Source organism: Natator depressus, chromosome 3 (assembly GCF_965152275.1).
Source record: "Natator depressus isolate rNatDep1 chromosome 3, rNatDep2.hap1, whole genome shotgun sequence".
In the NCBI taxonomy this organism is placed as follows: Eukaryota; Metazoa; Chordata; order Testudines; family Cheloniidae; genus Natator; species Natator depressus.
Genome location: NC_134236.1, coordinates 9158378 through 9179263, shown reverse-complemented (window position 1 = coordinate 9179263; position 20886 = coordinate 9158378). Strand labels below are relative to the sequence as shown.

Sequence of the window (20886 nt, the reverse complement as noted above, 5' to 3'; positions counted from 1 at the left end):
TGCATGCAGTATTCAAGGTGTGGGTGTACCACGGATTTATATAGAGACAATATGCTATTTTCTATCTTATCATCTATCCCTTTCCTAATGAGTCCCAACAGTCTGTTCGCTTTTTTGATTGCCGCTGCACATTGAGCAGATGTTTTCAGAGAAGTATCCACAATGACTCCAAGATCTCTTTCTTGGCGGGTAACAGCTAATTTAGACCCCATCATTTTGTATGTAGAGTTGGGATTATATGTTGCCATGTGCATTACTTTGCATTTATCAACACTGAATTTCATCTGCTATTGTGTTGCCCAATCACCCAGTTTTGTGAGATCCCTTTGTAACTCTTTGTAGTCAGCTTTGGACTTAACTATCTTGAGTAATTTTGTATCATCTGCAGATTTTGCCGCCTCACAGTTTACCCCCTTTTTCCAGACCATTTATGAATATGTGGAACATCACTGGTCTCAGTACAGACCCCTGGGGAGGACACCACTGTTTACCTCTCTCCATTCTCATCATTTATTCCTCCCCTTTTTTTCCTATCTTTTAACTGGAGTGCCTGACAATGCTTTCAGGATCATCTAACAATCCTTAATTTTATTTAATTTAATTTAATGACAAGCCTTTTGTTATCTTAATCACCCAGCCTCTGTTTATAAACAAACTCCCTGCCCCAAAGATGACGCTGGGAGCAGCACAGAACTCATCGGGTTGCATTAGTAGGAGCATTGCCAGCAGATGGAGGAAAGTGATTATTCCCCTTTATTCGGCACTGGTGAGGACACATCTGGAGTATTGCATCCAGTTTTGGGTGCCCCACTACAGAAAGGATGTGGGCAAATTGCAGAGAGTTCAGCGGAGGGCAACAAAAATGATTAGGGGGCTGAGGCACATGATTTACGAGGAGAGGCTGAGGGAACTGGGTTTATTTAGTCTGCAGAAGAAAAGAGTGAGGGGGGATTTGCTTGCAGCCTTCAACTACCTGAAGGGGGGTTCCAAAGAGGATGAAGTCCAGCTGTTCTCAGTGGTAGCAGATGACATAACAAGGAGCAATGGTCTCAAGTTGCAGTGGGGGAGGTCTAGGTTGGATATTACGGAAAACTATTTCACTAGGAGGGTGGTGAAGCACTGGAAGGGGTTACCTAGAGAGATGGTGCAATTTCCATCCTTGAGGCCAGGCTTGACAAAGCCTTGGCTGGGATGATTTAGTTGGGGTCGGTCCTGCTTTGAGCAGGGGGTTGGACTAGATGACCTCCTGATATTCTATGATTCTGTAATTCATCACTAAGGCTCAGATTTTGTCACGGATATTTTTAGTAAAAATCATGGACAGGTCATGGGCAATAAACAAAAATTCACAGAAGCCCATGACCTGTCTGATTTTTACTAAAAATATCCCAGACAAAATGGGGAGGGAGGATGGTCCAGCATCAACAGCAGCTGGGGGCTCTGGGATCCCCTTGTCCCCCCACAGCGGCTGGAAGCTCTGTGGTCCCCCAGCCACCCGCTGCGGCTGGGCAGCTGCAGGGAGCCGCACCATCTGTGGCAAGTGGGAGTTCTGGAGGAGGGGTTGGGAACTCCGGGGTCCCCCTGCTGTCCTGCGGCTAGGAGCTGTGGCTGAAAGCTGCGGGGCTTCCTGCTGACAGCTCCAGTGCCGGGGCAGAAAATGTCACGGAGGTCTCTGGAAGTCATGGATTGTGTGACTTCCATGATCTCTGTGACATAATCGTAGCCTTACTCATCACATATCACACTCAAGCTGAGTTGCAGTTACGAGCTCCATCTGGGGCTAGGGCGTGGGCTGTGAGCAGAACTCAGGTATGAAATTCTGTCCCCCACACAAATGGCACCCCTGCTCCCAGTCAGACTAACACCCTGCTCCCGAGGATACCTCTACCACATAGGCATCCAGACATACCTCCAGACATCCAGAGAGGCCCCTATCACATCCCATTTCCCTGCCTTCCAGAAACATCCTAGCTATCAGTCCCACAGACAGATTTCAGTTCCCCTCCCAGGCAGCATCCACCCACCTAACCCAGCACTCCCAGACATCCCAGCACCCCCCTACCCTGACAGCACCCACCTAGACACCACTGCTACCCTTAGGCAGCACCCAGGCATCCCAGATCCCCAGCACTCACCTAACCAGCCAATTCCAGACTCCTACCAGCACTCCCCTATTCAGATACCTCAGCATCCCTAGACACCTAGCCTGTATTTTGCACAGTTCCATATCCTACACTCACCACTACTAGAGGAAGGGTCAAAGGCTGTATTGACTATAAACTTCTATTGAAAGTCATGTGTAAATTATCTGAAAATATGCAAGTTCACTAATATTTTTTGCAATCAGTGTGACACATGGAGTTGAACAAAACTTGGCTGCTATGTTTGTGTTTGAGTCTACTAGGTGTCTTTGCAGAACTGGTACTGCCATCTGGTGGTTTGAAAAGGGCATGATGAATAAGCAGTAAAGATGAAAACCTTGGTGGATAGCACTATCTAGTGGTGTCATGGCAAAACTATTCAGTCTGTAAGAATAGATAGAGGCTTAAATGAGATTGTAATGTTAGAAGGTTAAAGTGTACAAGTCACCATCAGTGCTTTGCATACTCTGGCTCATTCGTTCATTTAGAGAGGGCATTATTAACTATACAACCAAAAGGAGGTGTTTGTCAGTGTCAAGGGTTTCTTGTTGCTTTCCAGTTCATTTTTAGAGTTGCTGGGTATTTCAGACTGTAGCTGACAGTCTTCTTTGCTGGCTGGGTTATCACAGCTGCAAATGCTACTGGTATTTTTCCTCACCTCACTGCTGAGGTGTTTGGGAAGAAAGGGGATTCTGTGTGGGTTGTTTGAGTGGTCTGCATTGTTTAAATGAACTGAAGTAGTGGAGTTAGATATGAGTCATGCTACCTGCACAATTTGGATTGTGCTGGCTGGAGTTTTGGGGTATCCTTTCATTTTGATCTTATGGCCACATGAGTGGAATTACTAGACTTCTTCCCTCTCTTTCCTGGTGTCCCTTCACCTTTTTCCTCCTCCTCTCAGAGAGCCTGGGCTCAGAGTGAGCAGGAACAGGCAGAAATGTAGTTCTAACACCTCTCTGGAGGCACCATCAGTTTCTGTAGCATCTGTGATTTCACTTGAAGAGTTATGTTTCTAAACTTTCTGATTGTGAGGGAAAATATTTCAAATGTGAACCCAACATAAACTAATGCACTGTTGTCTACCTGACCATCCAGGCAGCTATCTAAAAAATATAGCCTTGAGAGGTATAAACAGTCTCCATACATAATAAATTACTGTTACCTTGAAGTCTAATGATGTCAAGTTAAGCTGACCCTGAAAGCTAACACTGCCGATCCTTTGAGCCAAAACATCACGCTAATATGCTTAGCCAGAGTGGTTTGATACCATAGAAAGAAGAGAAGGAAAAGATCTTTTATCCATCTGGTGATCTGGAATTAATTATAAAAATAACTACTGATAAAATTTGCAAATGACATAAGAACAGCCATACAGAGCCAGACCAATGGTTCATCTAGCCCAGTATCCTGTCTTCCAACAGTGGCCAATGCCAGGTGCCCCAGAGGGAATGAACAGAACAGGTAACCATCAAGTGATCCATTCCTTGTCGCCCATTCCCAGCTTCTGGCAAACAGAGGCTAGGGACACCATCGCTGCATCCTGGGTAATAGCCATTGACAAAAATTGGCACAGTGGTAAATAATTATGAGTATGTGGACAGTCATACAGAGCAATCTGGATCTCTTGATAAGCTGGACCCATTCAAAGAGAATGTGCTTTAATACAGCCAAATGCAAAGTTATATACATCTAGGAACAATAAATGCAGGCCATACCTACAGAATGAGGGGACTGTATCCTGGAAGCAGTGACTCTACGGCGGATTTAGTGGTCACAGTGGACAAGCAACTCAACATGATCTCCCAGCATACTGCTGTGGCAAAGAGTGCTAATGTGATCCTTGGATGTATAAAGAAGGAAGCAGTGAGGTGATTTTACCTCTGTATACAGCATTGGTGAGACCAAGACTGGAAGACTGCGAAGAGTTCTAATGTCTACATTTTTTTTAAAGGCTGTAGAAAAATTGGTCAGGGTGCAGAAAAGAACCACAAAAATTATTTGAGGGCTGGAGAAAGTGCTTTACAGTGAGAGACTTAAAGAACTTGATCTCTTTAGCTTATCAAAGTGATGGAGAAATAACTTTATGGGGAGAAGATACTGGGTACTAAAGGGCTGTTTAATCTAGTGGAGAAAGGCAAAACAAGAACCAATGGCTAGAAGCTGAAGTCATACAACTTCGAATTAGAAATTATGCAGAAGATTGTAATAGTGAGGGTGATTAACAATTGAAACCAACTACCAAGGGAAGTGGTGGATTGGTCATCTCTTGATGTCTTCAGATCAAGAATGGAAGCTTTTTGGATGAGATGCTGTAGCTAAACACAAGTTATTGGGTTCAAAACAGGGATAAGTAGGTGAAATGTAGTGGCCTGTGACATACAGGAGGTCAGGCTAGGTGTTCTAATGTTCCATTCTGGCCTTAAACTCTATGAATCACTATCTTCTTGGAAAATTGTTTGTGCCAAATTTAAAATTCCTACTAGCTTGCCTTCTCTTACTCATATAGAATGTCTTCCATTTTACTTTCCCCATTGCCCAGATCTGTCGGTTATCATTTGTAATTCACACCTTTACTCCCAATATTCTGAGAATCAATTTATTTCCCTGGCAGAGATGCTTAGGAAGCGGAATTTGATAGTTTTCTTTTTACTCCTTTCTATACTTTTCATATTTTCAAACAGAAAGCCTCCTTACTCTGCCTGCTAAGAAGACAGCACAGAGCAGAAGGGAGCTAATGGTTGAATCTGTTGTATTTTTGGTCAGTGAGTTCAGAGTTAATGAGCTGCTTATACAACGCACTCATGAGTACAATGAAGTGCAGGAATAGGGAGCTGGGTTATTAATTTTTCCTAAAGAATGTGGGTTGAGATGGGGAAATATAATGACCAATTTATGCTCCAATCATAGGACTGAAAGGGACCTCAAGAGGTCATCTAGTCCAGTCCCCTGCACTCATGGCAGGACTAAGGGTTATCTAGACCATCCCCGACAGGTGTTTGTCTAACCTGCTCTTAAATATCTCCAATCTTCTACAACATCCCTAGGAAATGTATTCCAATGCTTAACTACCCTAACCGTTAGGAAGTTTTTCCTAATGTCCAATGTAAACCTCCCTTGCTGCAATTTAAGCCCATTGCTTCTTGTCCTATCCTCAGAGGTTAAGAAGAACAATTTTTCTCCCTCCTCCTTGTAACAACCCTTTATATACTTGAAAACTGTTATGTCCCCTCTCAGTCTTCTCTTCTCCAGCCTAAACAAGCCCAATTTTTTTCAGTCTTCCCTCATGGGTCATGTTTTCTAGACCTTTAATCATTTTTGTTGCTCTTCTCTAGACTTTCTCCAATTTGTCCACATCTTTCCTGAAATGTGGTGCCCAGAACTGGACACAATATTCCAGCTGAGGCCTAATCAGCACAGAGTAGAGCAGAAGAATTCATTATCGTGTCTTGCTTACAACATTCGTGCTAATACAATGCCATATCTGTAGATATTGTAGAATTCCAGAAGAAAATATACCTTGGGTATCAAACTCTTGGTAAAATGCTAGGGTTGCCAAACCTCCAGGATTGGCCTGGAGTCGCCAAGAATTAAAGATTAATCTTTAATTAAAGATTATGTCATGTGATTACATCTCCAGGAATATATCCAACCAAAACTGGCAACCCTAATCTTGGCTCAATAGATGGGCTAAATATTAGAGTGACTATAACTAAAACCCCTCACTGTTTATATACTTTGAGCCTGACCAAAACTTATTCTGGTCTCTTGTGAATTTTTTTCCATGTGATGGAGTACAAGTTCAGTGTCTTTGAACTCTGGGACAGCTTCATGTGCAGGAGGAAAGCTTGGTCAGCACACAGGCACTGGAGAAAGATGGATCCTCAGCCCCTGTTAGAATGGTTAAATCAAGTATGAAAGATTGCTGAATAGCACACATTTTTTCAGGCAGGCTAGATGATCTGGTGATCTCTTCTGGCCTTAAACTCTATAACTCTATAGACAAAAAAGGATTATATTTGTTATTAGCAGATTATTTCAGGAGCTCTAAATCTCCTACCCACTATCTCCTTTCTCAAAACCACCATCCTGCGCTTGTCACTCAGGCCTGTAACCTGGGTGTCATCTTTGACTTGGATCGCTCTCTCTAGGTCAGAGATTTTCAAACTGTTGTGCATGCCCCCCAGGGGGGCAAAGGAACATTTGTGGAGGGTGAGCGGAGACACCAGGCAGCTCAGGCTTCAGCCCTGTGCAGCGGGGCTTGGTCTTTGGCTTGAGCCCTGCATGGTGGGTCTTAGGGAGGGAGCGCCACCTCCACCCCCTGACTCACTTAAGTGAGCCACCCAGCTTGTGGGTCAGTGTCAATGCCTCCAAGACCTGTGCTGGCTCCGTGCCCCTCCCCTCCCCCTGAGACCATTACACTTATCTTCCCCCACCCTGAAAACCCAAGTGGGAGGGGCAGCTATTGGGTAGGTGCAATCAAAAATTGTAACTCAAAGCAGGGGCTCAGCTCAAAAAGTTTGAAAACCACTGCTCTAAGTCCTCACTTCCAGGCTATATTTAAGAATTGCAGATTCTTTCTGCATAGCATCTTGAAGCTACGGCCTTTCCTATCCATTCACACAGCTAAAACTCTCATCCATCTTGTGTCTCGATTACTGCAATAACCTTCTCTCTGGCCTTTTAAAATGCAATCTTGTCCACTCATATCCATTGAGAATGCTGTGTAAAGATAATTTTCCTAGCCCATCACTTTGATTATGCGATACTTCTCTTTGCATCCCTCCACTGGCTCCCTCTTTATCTATCATATCAAATGTAAGCTACTTGTTCTTCCTTTCAAGGCCCTTCATGACCTGTCTCTACCTTACCTATCATCTGTAGCTCAGTATCAAAAGGTCAACCCCCCCCCCCCATCTCCATGATGCATGATTCCATTATCTACTTCTTAAATTATCTACTTCTCAGGCCCCCTGCTCAGGGCAGGTGGAGGGTCCGGGGCTCTCCACAGAGGCCCAGGCTCCCTGGGTGAATCTTAACATAGCCTAGGGTGAGCATACTTCCCGTTTTGGCCAGGACAGTCCCCCTTTTTAAGCCCTCCCCATGACATCCCAACATTTTTGGCAAACTGGCCATGTGTCCTATTTGCTCTTCCCAACTGATGGCCCTGCAGATGGCCAATTGGCAAGAGCAAATGGGACAAATGACCAGTTTTGCCAAAAAGGGTCGCGGGGGGGGGGCAGGGGGAAGCGTGTGAGTGGTGGGGCTTGGGCCAGCTCCGTGCGGGAATGGGGGGGAGGAATGGGGGGGGGGAAATCTGGTCACCCTACCACAGCCCAACTCCAGCTTCCGGCCTGGCCGGGGGTGGGGCCCTCGGGTAGAAAAGGAGGAGCAGCGGGTGGGGCCACAGTTCCGGCACCATTGGCTCTTCCACTTCTATACGGATTCCGGTGCTCCTGCAGGGGTCCCCAAATTAGCTGTGGACCCTGGGCCCCGTGAGCCTGTGCGTTAATCCATCACTGGGTCCAGCAAACTCTTTGAATAGCTGAGCCAAAGCTCCAAACATGACTACAGTTGTTTCCACAATACAAGGCACCTCGTTTGGATATCTGATGGACATACAGATCAAACAACAGTATCTCTCTTTCTCAGTTCCAACCACATCCTTTAGGAATTTTAATTTCACTAGCACACATCCCAGGGCTGGTTACTGGTTATCTCCTAACCCCCATATGGCCAACCTGGTTAGGAGCTGCAGGGACTAATGAGTCTGATGTTGCTGGTAAAATGGTTTGCAGATGATAAGTGACCTGAGAGACACTACGTAGAACAGTGGTACATTCCATTCCCCCAATATTCACTCCAATCTAAGACTTTGGTCTCCACAGGCCTACAGTCAAGCCTGGCATAGCTAGAGGCAAAAACTCAGCCTTCACGTTTTTGAGTTGGGGGAAGGTGTTTAGGGGACCCAAGGTGCTCCCTTACCTGGTCTCTCTGAAGTTTCCCACTGTCTTACTGATGTAGAGGGCCTTAAATATTTCCTCAATCCTGAACCAACCCACGGGATTTGGACATCCATGTAGGTATGCCCATCTCCTCCACACCAATAACAGAAATGCATGAGCTCCAAGAGGCGGGGGTTTTGCCAGCCCCTAACATTTTCTTGATCCCTGCCTCTCTGGTACAGCTATCCACCTTGTGTTTGCTCTGGGGGCTGAGTTACTCGGCCTCTTGCAGTGGAAGCGTTAAATTAACAATGTAACAGCTGTAAAGAGTTCATAGAATTGGGAAGAGGGTGCATTTATTTCATTTTAATTGCATTGTCCTGACAGGGGCCAGTCTCCCACGTGCTCTTGTATTGGGATAACCACTGCATACAGCACACTTGTTTGCATTTCCTAGAAGAAAGCCTGGAGATGGCCATTCTGGCCCATATTTAAAATGGAAAATATACAGTGGAAGAATGTGAAGAAACGAAGGAGTCAGATAAAGGATGGATGAGCTAAGATACGCTATTCTTGTGAGAATTTGGAGGAGCCCACATCCCATGACATAAATAATCAGGAGTATTACTAGAAGCCCCTCAAATGCATTCACCCTGCACTAGGAGGAATCAGTGTCAGAGACAAGAATGTACTCCATGAGGGAAATGTAGTGTAATGGTTTATTGCTAAACAAAAGTCAAATTGAATTTGCCATTCACACTCCTCCTAGAGCCTCGGTGCAGAGTGAGAGAATCAGCAGTAGCACATTTATCATTTCAGCAGCTGTCCCTTTCTCCTTCTGGTGGCTCCTTCTAGTATTGCTCTCTCCCTTTCCCTTCCTTCAGTGCATTGCCATTTCCCTCACGGTGTTCCTCTCATACACTTTTCCCTACGTCCACCTCATTTTCCCTCACTGCCTAGTTTCTGTGCTTCCCTGTCTCCTCATCCCCCTCCTGTCACTATACTTTCTTCAGACCCTTTCCGAACACCTGCCCATTTCTGCCGTTCGTTCCCACATGCCACTAACAACAGATCTGGAGTCGGATTCCAACACTCCCTCTCTTCTCCTCTTAAAGGAATATCACCTAAACCCTGCCAGAGTTTCCACAGCAGTAGAGAGAAGATTCACGTGTTGCATCCCACTGCATGTCCTCATAGTCACATAACCGTGGCCTCCCGTACTTAGGCATAATGGGCCCAAAGGCCACAGAAGACACTGGAGAAAAAGATACTTGACCTTCTTTTGTGACTCCATTCAAGCCAGCTGGCAAAAAACAAAGCAAAAAGTGGGTGGTAAAGCAGAGGGTTTGTTTACAGTGTAGAAAGCTCAGCCAGATCTAATTTTTCCCAAAAGGAAACCGTACAGTTGCCTTCAGCCTCTGTGGGACTCTTTGCCAAAGGATGTTGTGAAGGCCAAGCAGAGCCGTCCCTTGGGTACGGTGAATCAGGGTGACCGCCTCGGGCCCCACACTTTGGGGGGCCCTACAGGCAGGGAGGTGAGGCGGGCGGGGTGAGGAGGCAAATGCAGGGGCGAGCAGCCCCCCTATCAGAACCTCCCCCCCCAGTGCCTCCTGCCCACCGGTGGGCCGCACCCATCAGCGCCTCCCCCTCCCTCGCAGCACCTACCGCGGATCAGATATTTCGCGGTTTCAGGAGGCGCTGGAGGAGAGGTCAGAGAAGCGAGGGCGCAGCGTGCTCAGAGGAGGGGCTGGAACTGGGCGGGGAAGAGGCGGGGCGGGAAGAGGTAGGGCGGTAGCAGGAAGAGGCGGGGTGAGGCCTTGGGGGAAGGGGTGGAGTGGGGGCGGGGCCTGAGCAGAGCCAGGTGGAGCACCCCCCTGGCAGATAGCCACCGAGTTTCTAATGTCCCGGCTCTCGCAGCCTCCTAGGGACGGCCCTGGGGCCCAGACTGTAACAGGGTTCAAAAAGAACTAGATAAATTCATGGAGGATAGGTCCATCCATGGCTACTAGCCAGGATGGGCAGGGATGGTGGCCCTAGCCTCTGTTTGCCAGAAGCTGGGAATAGGCGACAGGGGATGGATCACTTGATTCCCTGTTCTGTTCATTCCCTCTGGGGCACCTGGCATTGGCTCCTGTCGGAAGACAGGATACTGGGCTAGATGGACCATTGGCCTGACCCAGTATGGCCGTTCTTATGTTCTTAGGGTTTGTTTACAATGTAGAAAGTTCAGCCAGATCTATTTTTTTTTCAAAGGAAACTGTAAAGTTGCCTTGAATCTGTACGTCAGGGATGGGGAACCTTTTTTCTATCAGGGGCCATTGACCCATAGGAAAAAAAAAAAGTCAGTTACAGGCCACACACAGCCCCATGGGGGGTGGGGATAGGGGCGCAGAGGCTTGGGGCTTCCCCCACAGCAGGGCAAACCAGCACTTGCAGCTCCAGCCCCGCAGGGGGGTATGGAGACTCAGGGCTTCCCCTGGGTTCTGGAGTGGGGCCAGAAATGAGGGGTTCAGGATGTGGGAGAGGACTCTGGGCTGAGGTAGGGTGTTGGGTGCAGGAGGGGGTGAGGGTTCTGGCGATGAGGGGTTTGGTGTGCAGGAAGAGGCTCCAGCCTGGGGTTGAGGGGTTTGGAAAGCAGGAGTAGGCTCACGGCTGGCACAGGGGGTTGGGGGTCTGGAAGGGAGTTAGGGTGCAGGAGGGGGTTCCCACCTGGGGCAGGGAGCTCGGGGTGTAGGCTCCGGCCGGGCAGCGCTTACCTCAGGAAGCTTCCAGGTGGCAGCACAGCGGGACTAAGGTAAGCTCCCTGCCTGCCCCGGCTCCATGCTGCTCCCGGAAGCGGCTGGCATGTCCAGACCCTAGGCGGAGGAGCGACCAGGCAGTTCTGCCGAGCTGGCGCTGGAGGCGGGGGCAGCACACGGAGCTTCCCGGGCCACAGAGACATGCTGACTGCTTCTGGAACTTGTGCGGAGCTGATCAGACTTTTAAACAGGCTGGCAACCCTAGCTTCCCCCCACAGAACGAAACAGCGCTCGCGGCTCCAGCCCCACGGCGGGGCACCAAGGCTCGAGGCTTCAGGCCTGGAGACTTGCCGCGGACCGTAGGTTCCCCACCCTTGAGGTATACATAATGGACGCAATGCAGCTGTCATTCCAGTCTCTTGTCTGCTTTAAAAACTAGGTTAATACAATGTATAAAGAACGAGACTTTTTAGCCAAGCAAAAGTGGTCTCACGTTAGGAAACATCAAGCTGGAAGAAATGTTCCCTTCAGTGCTCTGGGACATGAGCATCAGGCTAAACAGTGAAACATGTAATAGCTACCCTAGTCCAGTACAGCGAGTTCTCTTGCTTTTTCTTCCTTCTGTACAAGAACAGGTAAAAGGACACAGTCGGATATCAGGCAACTTTTCATTTTATTTCTTATAAAATATATTTTATATTGCTGCTGTAAAAATTACATTTCACATTTTTATTTTATTACAATAAAAAATAATACTTGGAAGACAGCTGAAAAAAGCTCCAATGAGACAGAAATTCACTGATACGGCATATCCCTGTTAAGCTGAATAGCATGCCAAAGAGCAGCTATTGGCAACAAATGTCCCATCCTTTCCACACTTTCTCATATCCCATAACTCCACAAAAAAACACGTTACACCCTACCCTAGCTTTGTGTATCTACCTGAAGACTTCCCATTTCTTTAATCCAATGGGGGTGTAGAGTGACAGAGTGGGGGGGTCACCAGGTGCTGAACTTCACACAACACAACTGCTTTGCTTCTTTTAGGGGTCCAATCTCCCATCAACAATGAAGGGTCACAACGTGTAGGCTGGACACACTCCAGTTAATGCCTAGCGGAAAGGTTCCTATGTACATACATATACATGCACAAAAAGACAATCAGACCAAACAGGTGTATATGGGAGGTGTTTCTTAGCTGAATTCACCGGTCACGGCTACCTAATGTTTGGAGGTTGAGGGGGACTTGCTTAAGATTAGAAAAGCTCTTAAGCATGGAGTCTATGCAAGAGTGACAGAAGGAAAAGTAGAGTCTACCAAGTGTGGTTGGAAGCAAGTTAGAAAATTAGGCGGAGAAAAGCGAAGAAGGAAAAAAAAAAACTTTAAAAACCTTGCTGTGTCATTTCTGCCAACAAAAAAAGTGTAAAAAATAAAATTAAAAAATACGTGCACCAGCTGTTCCAACAAAAAACCACCCACATATAAAACAACCACCATATTGTTAACTATTTTGTCCAATTAAATCTGTACCGCAAAAGCCCTCAAAATAAAGTGTAAGAATCCCCCATCCCCTTTCAAATCTTTTAAAAAACACTGATACAAAATATTCCTATGTAAGATCTTTTTTTCTTTATTATGATTAAGTGCTCTTCATTTTGGAATCAGGCATTGCAAGATGGCTATGTGTACAAACAAAGGTGCTGCAAGATAGGGAAAAAAAGCCAGTGGACAGTATTTAGTGTGTGTTAGTGGTGTAATACTTCTCTTCTGCCTACCTTCCTCCCATCCCACACACGCCTGTGATACCAGGCAACAGCAGATAGATTCTGCATTCCTCTCTGGCCTAAGAGTTTGTGCAGCTTAGCGAGGGTATACGGTATACCACATGCTTCTATAGGTGACTGCTTATTCCAAAGTCATTTACACTTTTTAAAAAAAATCACATTTAACAAAAGCAAAATGTTATTTTTTTCAAAACCCAATCTTCTGTCAGCAAAAAAATTATATATATGTTTATTTCAAGGATAACACATACAAATGTTTGGGTTGAGGACTCTGGATTGTTCAAGGCCAGTTACTGAGGGGTGAACCTTAAAGAGGCTCATAGGATTGGTTTGATCAGCACCCGTGAGTCTGGATGCATATTTTAATTTCCTGAGTGACCCAGATTGACCTTATGAATTGCAGGGTCCTAAGCAAGAGCAGGGCCCCAAGAGTCCCAGGGAAAGAGAGGGAAGGGTGGTCAGGGTGAGTTGTGTCCTGTTCCTCCAATCTCACGGCTGGAGAGAGAGATGAGACTACAATCAGTAAACTGCTAAGATGGCTTCATTTGAAGTCTGCAAATTGTACTAAAAATGTCATAAAATAGGCTCTCTAAGAAGATTTCTGGACCTCTCCACTTCCTGGAAGACACAATGGGTCCAACAATTAGGGTGCTAGGCTGTAACTCAAAAGACTTGGGGGTTCAATTCCTTGCTCCACCACAAACCCTCCCATGAGTTAGGGGCTTCTGAAAAATCCCAGTAGGTGCCTATATCTGGATCTTTAGAAATCTGGCCCTTAGTCTCCCTGGATCAGATGTATGCAAGGGCCTAACTCCCAGTGAAATCAATGGGAATTAGATGGTGTCATGGGGTGCCTGGGCCCCTTTAAGGGGGAGCTGGTCTGCACCTGGGCTAACTGCCCTGGGCTGAGGCTGATCGGAGAAGTTCAGCAAATAAGGTTTTAATGAACAGCTGGACAGCTTGAGTGACCCTACTGGTTACACCTGGAGAGGGTGTGGCCAGGTAGGGAGGAGAGGAACTTAGAGGAAATGCAGGGTGGAACCCTCTCCGGGGTGGAGTGTCTGAAGAAGGACCTTGATATAGATCCCTCAAGTTGTCACACCCCGTATCTGTACAACTTGCAACTTCTGGTTGATACTACAAAGTTATTATGAAGTGGTTGCCATGAAAAATGCTGTATCACAAATGCTCCTCCAGCTATGCGTATCCACTATGGGCTAAGCAGAGCTGTATCACATCCTCTGAGTAGACCAGATACAACAGAAGGTCCTTAGAACTTATTAAGTGATAACACCTTGGAACAGTGGGTGAGTTTAGGCCTGGGGGGGAATAAACCCAAACAGTTTTACTCTACCTCTCTGAAGGAAGGAACAAGAAGTGGAGAGCGGAAAGTTACCAAGCAGAACAAAGATACCTAGGTGTTAATGCTAGCCTTTAAAAAACACAGAGGTTGGGTGGGCCAGGAGAAGATTGAGACACACAGGATGTTTGGGAAGAAAGAAGGAAAGACATGGATCAGCCAAGGTGAAAGTACTAGTAACTGAGCTGGGAAGAAGACTCCATGTTTCAGAACCTAAGGGTCCACAGCAGAAGGACCTGGTTGGCCCCAGAGGCTCTGACCCCAGCCCAAAGAATGCCCTGGTGAAGAAAATGAGAAATGAGCATAGGTTTTATTATTTTTGTATGGACCTGTGTGTTTCTTGTATGATTCAATAAAGAGCAACAGCGTTCTAGAACTCTGGGCAAAGTGTCTATTATGCGTCACAACTTTTATGTGTCCCCTGAGAGGGTTGAACGGTAACGCAGAAGCTCATATTTTTGGTGGGTTTTGGGAGAGAGGATCTTTAAGCTACAAGGGGAGTCTATGGTGTCTCAGCATTGGTTCCAGGCGCTGGGTAGTGGATGGCGAGGTCACAGCTCTCCCGAGGGAGTGTTAGAGGATCTGTGCTCCAAAAGTATGCGTAGGGATCTCAAGATTGGAACATCTGGGGATCAAGAAGGTTGATCATAGCATCTGGTGAGGTGACCAAATTTGTGACAGGGGGAAAAGTGGAATAAACTGCAGAAGCCACAATTAACTATAGCCATGCCCCCTCCCCCCCCCCCCGGGGGGGAAGAGCACTTGGGGCCCTGCAGGTCAGTATCATGACAACAGGTCAGAGGACTAAAGGGAACTGGAAGAGAGAGACTGAAATCTCAAACTCATAGGGCTGGAAGTGAGTTGCTGTAACTGTTTCACTTGCTGTCACTCGGTGAAGAGACTGGAACTGAAGACCCCAGGTGGGGCAGAACACTTTTTGGTTCACTATGTTTGTTTTAATACTGATGAAGGACATTAAGGACACATGCCCCAAAAGGGGTGGGACTCTACAGGGAGGTAGCCAGAGGGCCAAGTACCCCACGACATGAGAGAGATGACACCACCACAAGAGGGCACTCCAGGATGGTGAGAGACAACAATGCCACAAGGGAGCGCTCTGGGATGGTGAGCCCCATAACAGGCATCTAACACATTTAGAAATCTGGCTCTCTGTGTCTCAATTCCTTACCTATAAAATAGGAACATTAGCACTACTCTACCTCACAGAGATGTGAGAAAAAATACATTAAAGATTATGAGGTGCTCAGATACTATAATAATGAGGGATGAAAACCTTAAACAGCAGAGCCAGGAATAAGAGATGAGGCATTTCTCTGGTTCCAGAACTGGGAATGAAAAACAACTAATAATATCAGAAACTGAACTTTTTGGGCCTCAAAAGAGACTTCTATTTGAATTGCAGGCAATGGTTCTAGTCAGTTTTACTTTATCCTTCCATAACTCGAGTGCAAAAAACACAGAAGCACTTGCATGCAAGTAAGCAGCATCCAACATCAAGAGTTCAAACTGGGAGACAAGAGGTTTCCTTTCATAATTTTATCAATGGGCACAGATGCCAGCCTTAAAGGAAAACTGCAGTGTAACCCAAGAGATAGTTTAACCACTGCATTTAAGAGTTATGTATGCAATTCCGCAATCCTTCTCATGTGAGTAGTCCCACTGCAGTGCTGAGGTCACTGGGAGTACTCAAACAAGCACTGCAAGAGTAGGCCCCAAGTGCCTGAAATACAATAAAGACGAATCATTAATAAACAGAAAGGTGCATTGGCAGGTTAGGATTCAGCAAATTCAAGTCAAGTAAAAACAGCTGGAAATTAGACTGTTTTAAAGGTTTGTGGGTTTTTACATTGTTTTTGAAACAGAAACATTTAAAAATAAATAGAATATATTTTAGAATGGCCCAATTTTCACCTATGTCCTGTGAGGGGTTCAAGCAGTACCCTGGCTGCTGGGAAGCACAATTCTTCACCATGAAAATGGCAGCCCCAACTGACTATCATCAACCCCTTTCTCTGAATGGTACTTTTTAGGCGAGCAACCACTATGTCTGAAATCTCTTTTGAAATTTCATTCTTTTCCAGTATTTAGTAAAATATTAAGCCCCAGGGAGGAATTATAACACCTGGTATGACAAACCACTGCAGTATTCCTTTAAAGGTCACCTATATAGAACAGTTCAGCAACTTGTCTGCTTTCATAATCCACATTTCTCTCATCAGACTAAGACAGTGGATCTCAAACTGCTAGCTCTTTATGGTGGTCCTCAGAGTAAGAGTCACAGTGGAGGGACTAAAGTGTAAGAGAGGGCCTCTTATGAACTCCTTCCTTCATAAAGTATCTGAACCGCAGTCACTGAAGTCAACTGAAAGACTCCCATTGTCTTCAATAGACTTTGCATCAGACCCACATGGACCCAGCTAGAGAACCTGACCCTACTGAATCAGACCTAGATGATTCCATTGGCTCAGAACCAGTGGACTAGGTAAAAAACAAACAAACAGGGAGACACACTCACTTTGTTCCTGCTTCCCATAGGCCAATTTGGCAACCACCAATTTAACAGCGAGCAGAAGACTGGGTTCTAAAACAATATACTGTATATATGTATAAAATTACAAAAAAATACCAACAAGCACCCCCATATATAACCCCCTTTGACTGCACCACCTGCCCCTTTATCAACCAGGCTCACGTTGATCCAGGAGGAAATAACACCCTCCTGGTCACATGAATTGTTTTTACAAAGAAAGTGTAGTCAATCCTATGGTCCTTAAAAATACACCAGGCTTGTTTCTGCCTTGCCCATGGGTTGAGCTCTACAGTTTATGGCCTACGATTATCAAAAACGCAGCAAAAAGTCCAATGATCCCCTTCCCACCCACTCCCATTAATACAAAACCCTCAACTCTGACTGCAGCCGAGTTATGCACAACATGGACCACATGGCTCGTGTGTAGCTGCCATTTTGTATTTACAAACAAAACAGACTTCACAGCGCCAGGATTCTCTGCACAACAGAGCGTAGCATTTGAATGGCTTTAGTGACAGGGGCATTCCTTGCCCTGTTAAGAGAAACCACGACTCCTTAGTGACTGTGACAGAGCACTTCTGTGACACCCGTTGAGTTCAACACGATCAAAATGGCACCCTCTGGGGGCAGTGTCCCAGTCAACCTGCACTGCTACCATCGCACACTGTACTGAGTTCAATGATGGAACCACCACTGACTCCCCAAGACACAGAATGGGGACGTACAGAACAAAATTCTTTGCCTTTGTGCTCCAAGGCCACACAGTGAGATGGACAGAGACACTGACATTAGCAACCTGGTCGCCAGGGTCCTGTCCATGCAGGGCCAAGCTTCCACAGGACAGCTCATTGTGCCGTGGGATGCGCTCTGCTGCTCCTCACAGCAGCTGCAATGTGTGTGCTGGTATTGTGGCTGGACTGCACTTGCTGCCAAGTGGCTTTTCACAGCTCAGACAGTAGATTGGGCACTTCCTACATGTGGCTGATCAGCCATGAGTGCAAAGACCAAAAACAATAAAAACTGGACCTGACTGCTGGTGGTGGATTAAATGGTGCTCTTCTCCAAAATCAGAGGGGCCTCTGGAACCTTTGATCTTTCCCTCCAGCTCCCCCCGCAATTCCAGAAAGACTCCTTGGGCTTGATTCTTCTCTTATTTAAACCTGTGCAAGTCAGGAGTAACTCCACTGAAGTTACACTGCTGTAAGTGAGAATCAGGCAAACAGGGATAAATTCTACCCCCAGCGGACAGTAAACTGTACACAATGACAGATCAAACCAGAAACATTTGAATCATGTAAAGAGAATATGAATTTTTAAAAAATGAAAGCCAGAAAGCTGGATTCAGACATCTTTCACAATTCAGGATTTCGTAACATACGTATCTATGACACTGATTCAGCAAATGACATAAGCACGTGCTTATCTTTAAGCATGCAAGTAATCCCAACTCATTCAGCATGTACTTTAGTCCCACTGATTTCAACATAATGTAAAAATGTATGTAAGCATTTTGCTGAATTGGGGCCTAAATTTTTGTGTGTCCACCCTTTCTAGTCCTCTTGGGTTAACAATATTGATCCTCCCAACTTCGCAGAAAGCTACATCAGGTTTCAAAATAAAAAAAAAACTCATTCCCTGTAGGTTAAAGAGACACTGTGAGACCAAAAAAATAGGTTTTTCAAAGAAATACCTTGTTTTCATGAATCTAACAAAAAAATTAGTTTTGTTTTAAAAAAATTTGTTTTTAATTAAAAGATAAAAATATATGTAGATGTTTATTTTAAGATTTCAACATTGCTGATGCAGCTGTATCAGAACACATAAATACCAGGAAGTGAAACTGACCAGAGACATAGCAAGTCCAGCTTTAATGTCAGAGCTGAGAGGTGTAAAAAGTAAACACAGTATCATTGGTAAAAAGCAAAGGAAAGAACTTTAAATTCCTCCCATTCCAATAATTTAAGGTGTTACTAGTAAAACATGAATATCATTTTCCTTTTTTAAACTATGATTGTTATTCTGACAGTGCCCTTTAAACAACAGCAGACTTTGAGCTTTCTAGCCAGTCAAGTAACAGAGAGAGATGATCCTCACCTCCTTATCCCAGCTACTGACCTGAAAGTTCAGTAGACTGTACTGTTGAGCTGGGAGATCAGTAAAAAGTTCTTTGGTCCCTGGACCACCAAATAACAAGTCTGCTGTGAACACCAAGCAACCAGCTTTCTTTCTTTCCCTCCCTATTTTTACTATAAAATAGGAGGACTTTTTTTTTTTTTTTTACATTTGTAAAAAACCCACAGAAAGTGTAAAAAATTAATAAATCCAGCTGACATACAATATACAGAACTTGGAATTTACACACAGCTCTTGAGATCTCTGCTGAAGCCACAGGAGATAGATACCTCCAAGTCTGCTGTGCCCTGGTTGCAGCAATGACCAACTTTGGGTGCTCTTGGCTGAGAGAGAGAGAGAAATTCAATACTCCTGAAATGTTCATGTGCTCAGTCCAGGAATCGCTGGCAGGCCTTTTTCCACCGGCAGGCCGTGCACCACTGGTCTCGGTGCTCAATTCCATATACTTTACGGCATTTCTTGGCTTCGCCACGGACTTTTCTGCAGAGTAACAAAAATAACCAAGACAGTGACGTGGTTATTAAAGCGTTACAGAGCTCAGGGGAGAAAAGAGCATGTGCAACACAATGCAAGGTTGAGCTAAACCTGAGGAGGAAGCCCCAGTGTGAACAAAGCATTAGACGTTCACAGTAGAGAGCAATCCTGCAACAGCAGAGGGATGGGCTGAACCCACGGTATCATCTCTTGCTTATGTGGCAGCTTCTAGAATTCTAAGGGCTTGTCTGCACTTGAAATGTTACAGCACCGCAGCTGCAACTACGCTCCTAGAGCACTTCAGTATAGACACCACATATGCTGACAGGAGGGATCCTCCCACAGGTGTAGGTAATCCACCTCCCCGAGAGTTCTCTGCAAGAGTTCTTCTGTTGACCGAGCACTGCCTACACCGGGGCTTAGGTCAACTTAACTAAGTCTCTCAAGGGTGTGGATTTTTCACACCCGAGTGACGTAGCTGGGTTGACCTAACTTTTTGGTGTAGTCCAGGCCTACGTCAAAGGGCTGTTCCCATCCTGAGGAAGTACAAAGAAAGTGGAAGTTTAAACCAAAGGGTTTCCTTCTTTTCTTTTGGGCTGTTTTCAATCAAGAATCAGCAATACTAGCCATCTCCACAGCACCATTATTAGAATGCTAATACAGAGGAAGGCTGGTCTTATTGTTAAGGTACCGGACTGAGATTCAAAAGATTGAGAGTCAATTCACAGCTCTGCCACAGGCTCCATGTGTGATCCATGGCAAACCACTTGATCTGTGTTGTGAATTCCCCATTTGTAAAATGGGGATAACAACACTTCCTTTCTCCCACACTTTATTTCTCGTCTATTTAAATCATAAGCTCTTTGGGGCACGGACTGTCTCTTACTATGTGCATTATGCACAGTGCCTATGCATAATAGGTGATCTTAGTTGGGGCAAATAATTCAAATACAGAATAATACCCGCTTTCATTCTGAAGAGTCACAAAGCAGCAGACAAACTACATACAGAGTTCAGTCATCCACCATTGAAATGCAGTCACCTCTGGGGTGGAATGTGGAAGCTACTCTGAACCAGCAGCGCTACATAAGAGTTTTTAGGAGGAGAAATGAAGAACTGTGTCCCCAGTTATTAAGTATTTAGGCAAAGCTATTACATGCAGACAGCAAAGAGGAAGAAGTGTACAACAGGTTGGTGGATTGAATGGACATACTGGAACAGTTACGGACCTGACCTAAATTAGACTGTATAAAAGCCAGTCAGCCAGTCAGCTGCGAACCAGCTGAGCAGCGAACAACAGAGCGGCTAACAGAGGGAGTTTGCCTGGGAGTTCCCCGGGGAGAGCCTGCTGAGGCTTACATCTTGCCGGCTTCTCTGAGAAGTTACTACAACTCCTGAGTGAGCTCGTAGAAGGAAGATAATACGGATGGGGGGTGTTCAGCTGTTGTGACCTGCACTGGAAGTGCCATGTTTGTCTTTCTTCCACAGGACAGAAGCGACTTTGTTTGTACAAAGTGCAAGCTGGTCTCCATATTGGAAGAGAAGGTTCAAGGTCTGGAGAAACGAGTATCGACCCTGCATTGCATAAGAGAAACTGAAGATTTCCTGGACAGACATCAGGATATGTTTCGAGGGGCACAATGTTCTGAAGATTCAGAGCAGGCTGCGCAGCAGGGACAGGAGGACCTGAATAAATTTGGCAGCATGTGACCTCCAGAAGAAGAAAGGGGAGCATCCATGTACCAGCAGGGCAGATACAGGTA

The 20886-nt window shown here is 45.7% G+C and overlaps 1 protein-coding gene across 4 annotated transcripts in view; it reads right to left on the bottom strand.

Moving 5' to 3' along the window:
* Positions 1–18834: 18834 nt before the first annotated feature.
* The window catches only part of ZNF395 (zinc finger protein 395), a 44398-nt gene continuing 42346 nt past the window's right edge, over positions 18835–20886 (bottom strand). For 3 of the 4 annotated variants that reach the window (XM_074947390.1, XM_074947388.1, XM_074947389.1), the window contains exon 10: positions 18835–19129. In XM_074947390.1, coding sequence (XP_074803491.1) covers positions 19018–19129 — 112 coding nt within the window. In that variant the 3' untranslated portion in view covers positions 18835–19017. The remainder of the gene's footprint in view (positions 19130–20886) is intronic. The other variant, XM_074947387.1, reaches the window with a different exon arrangement.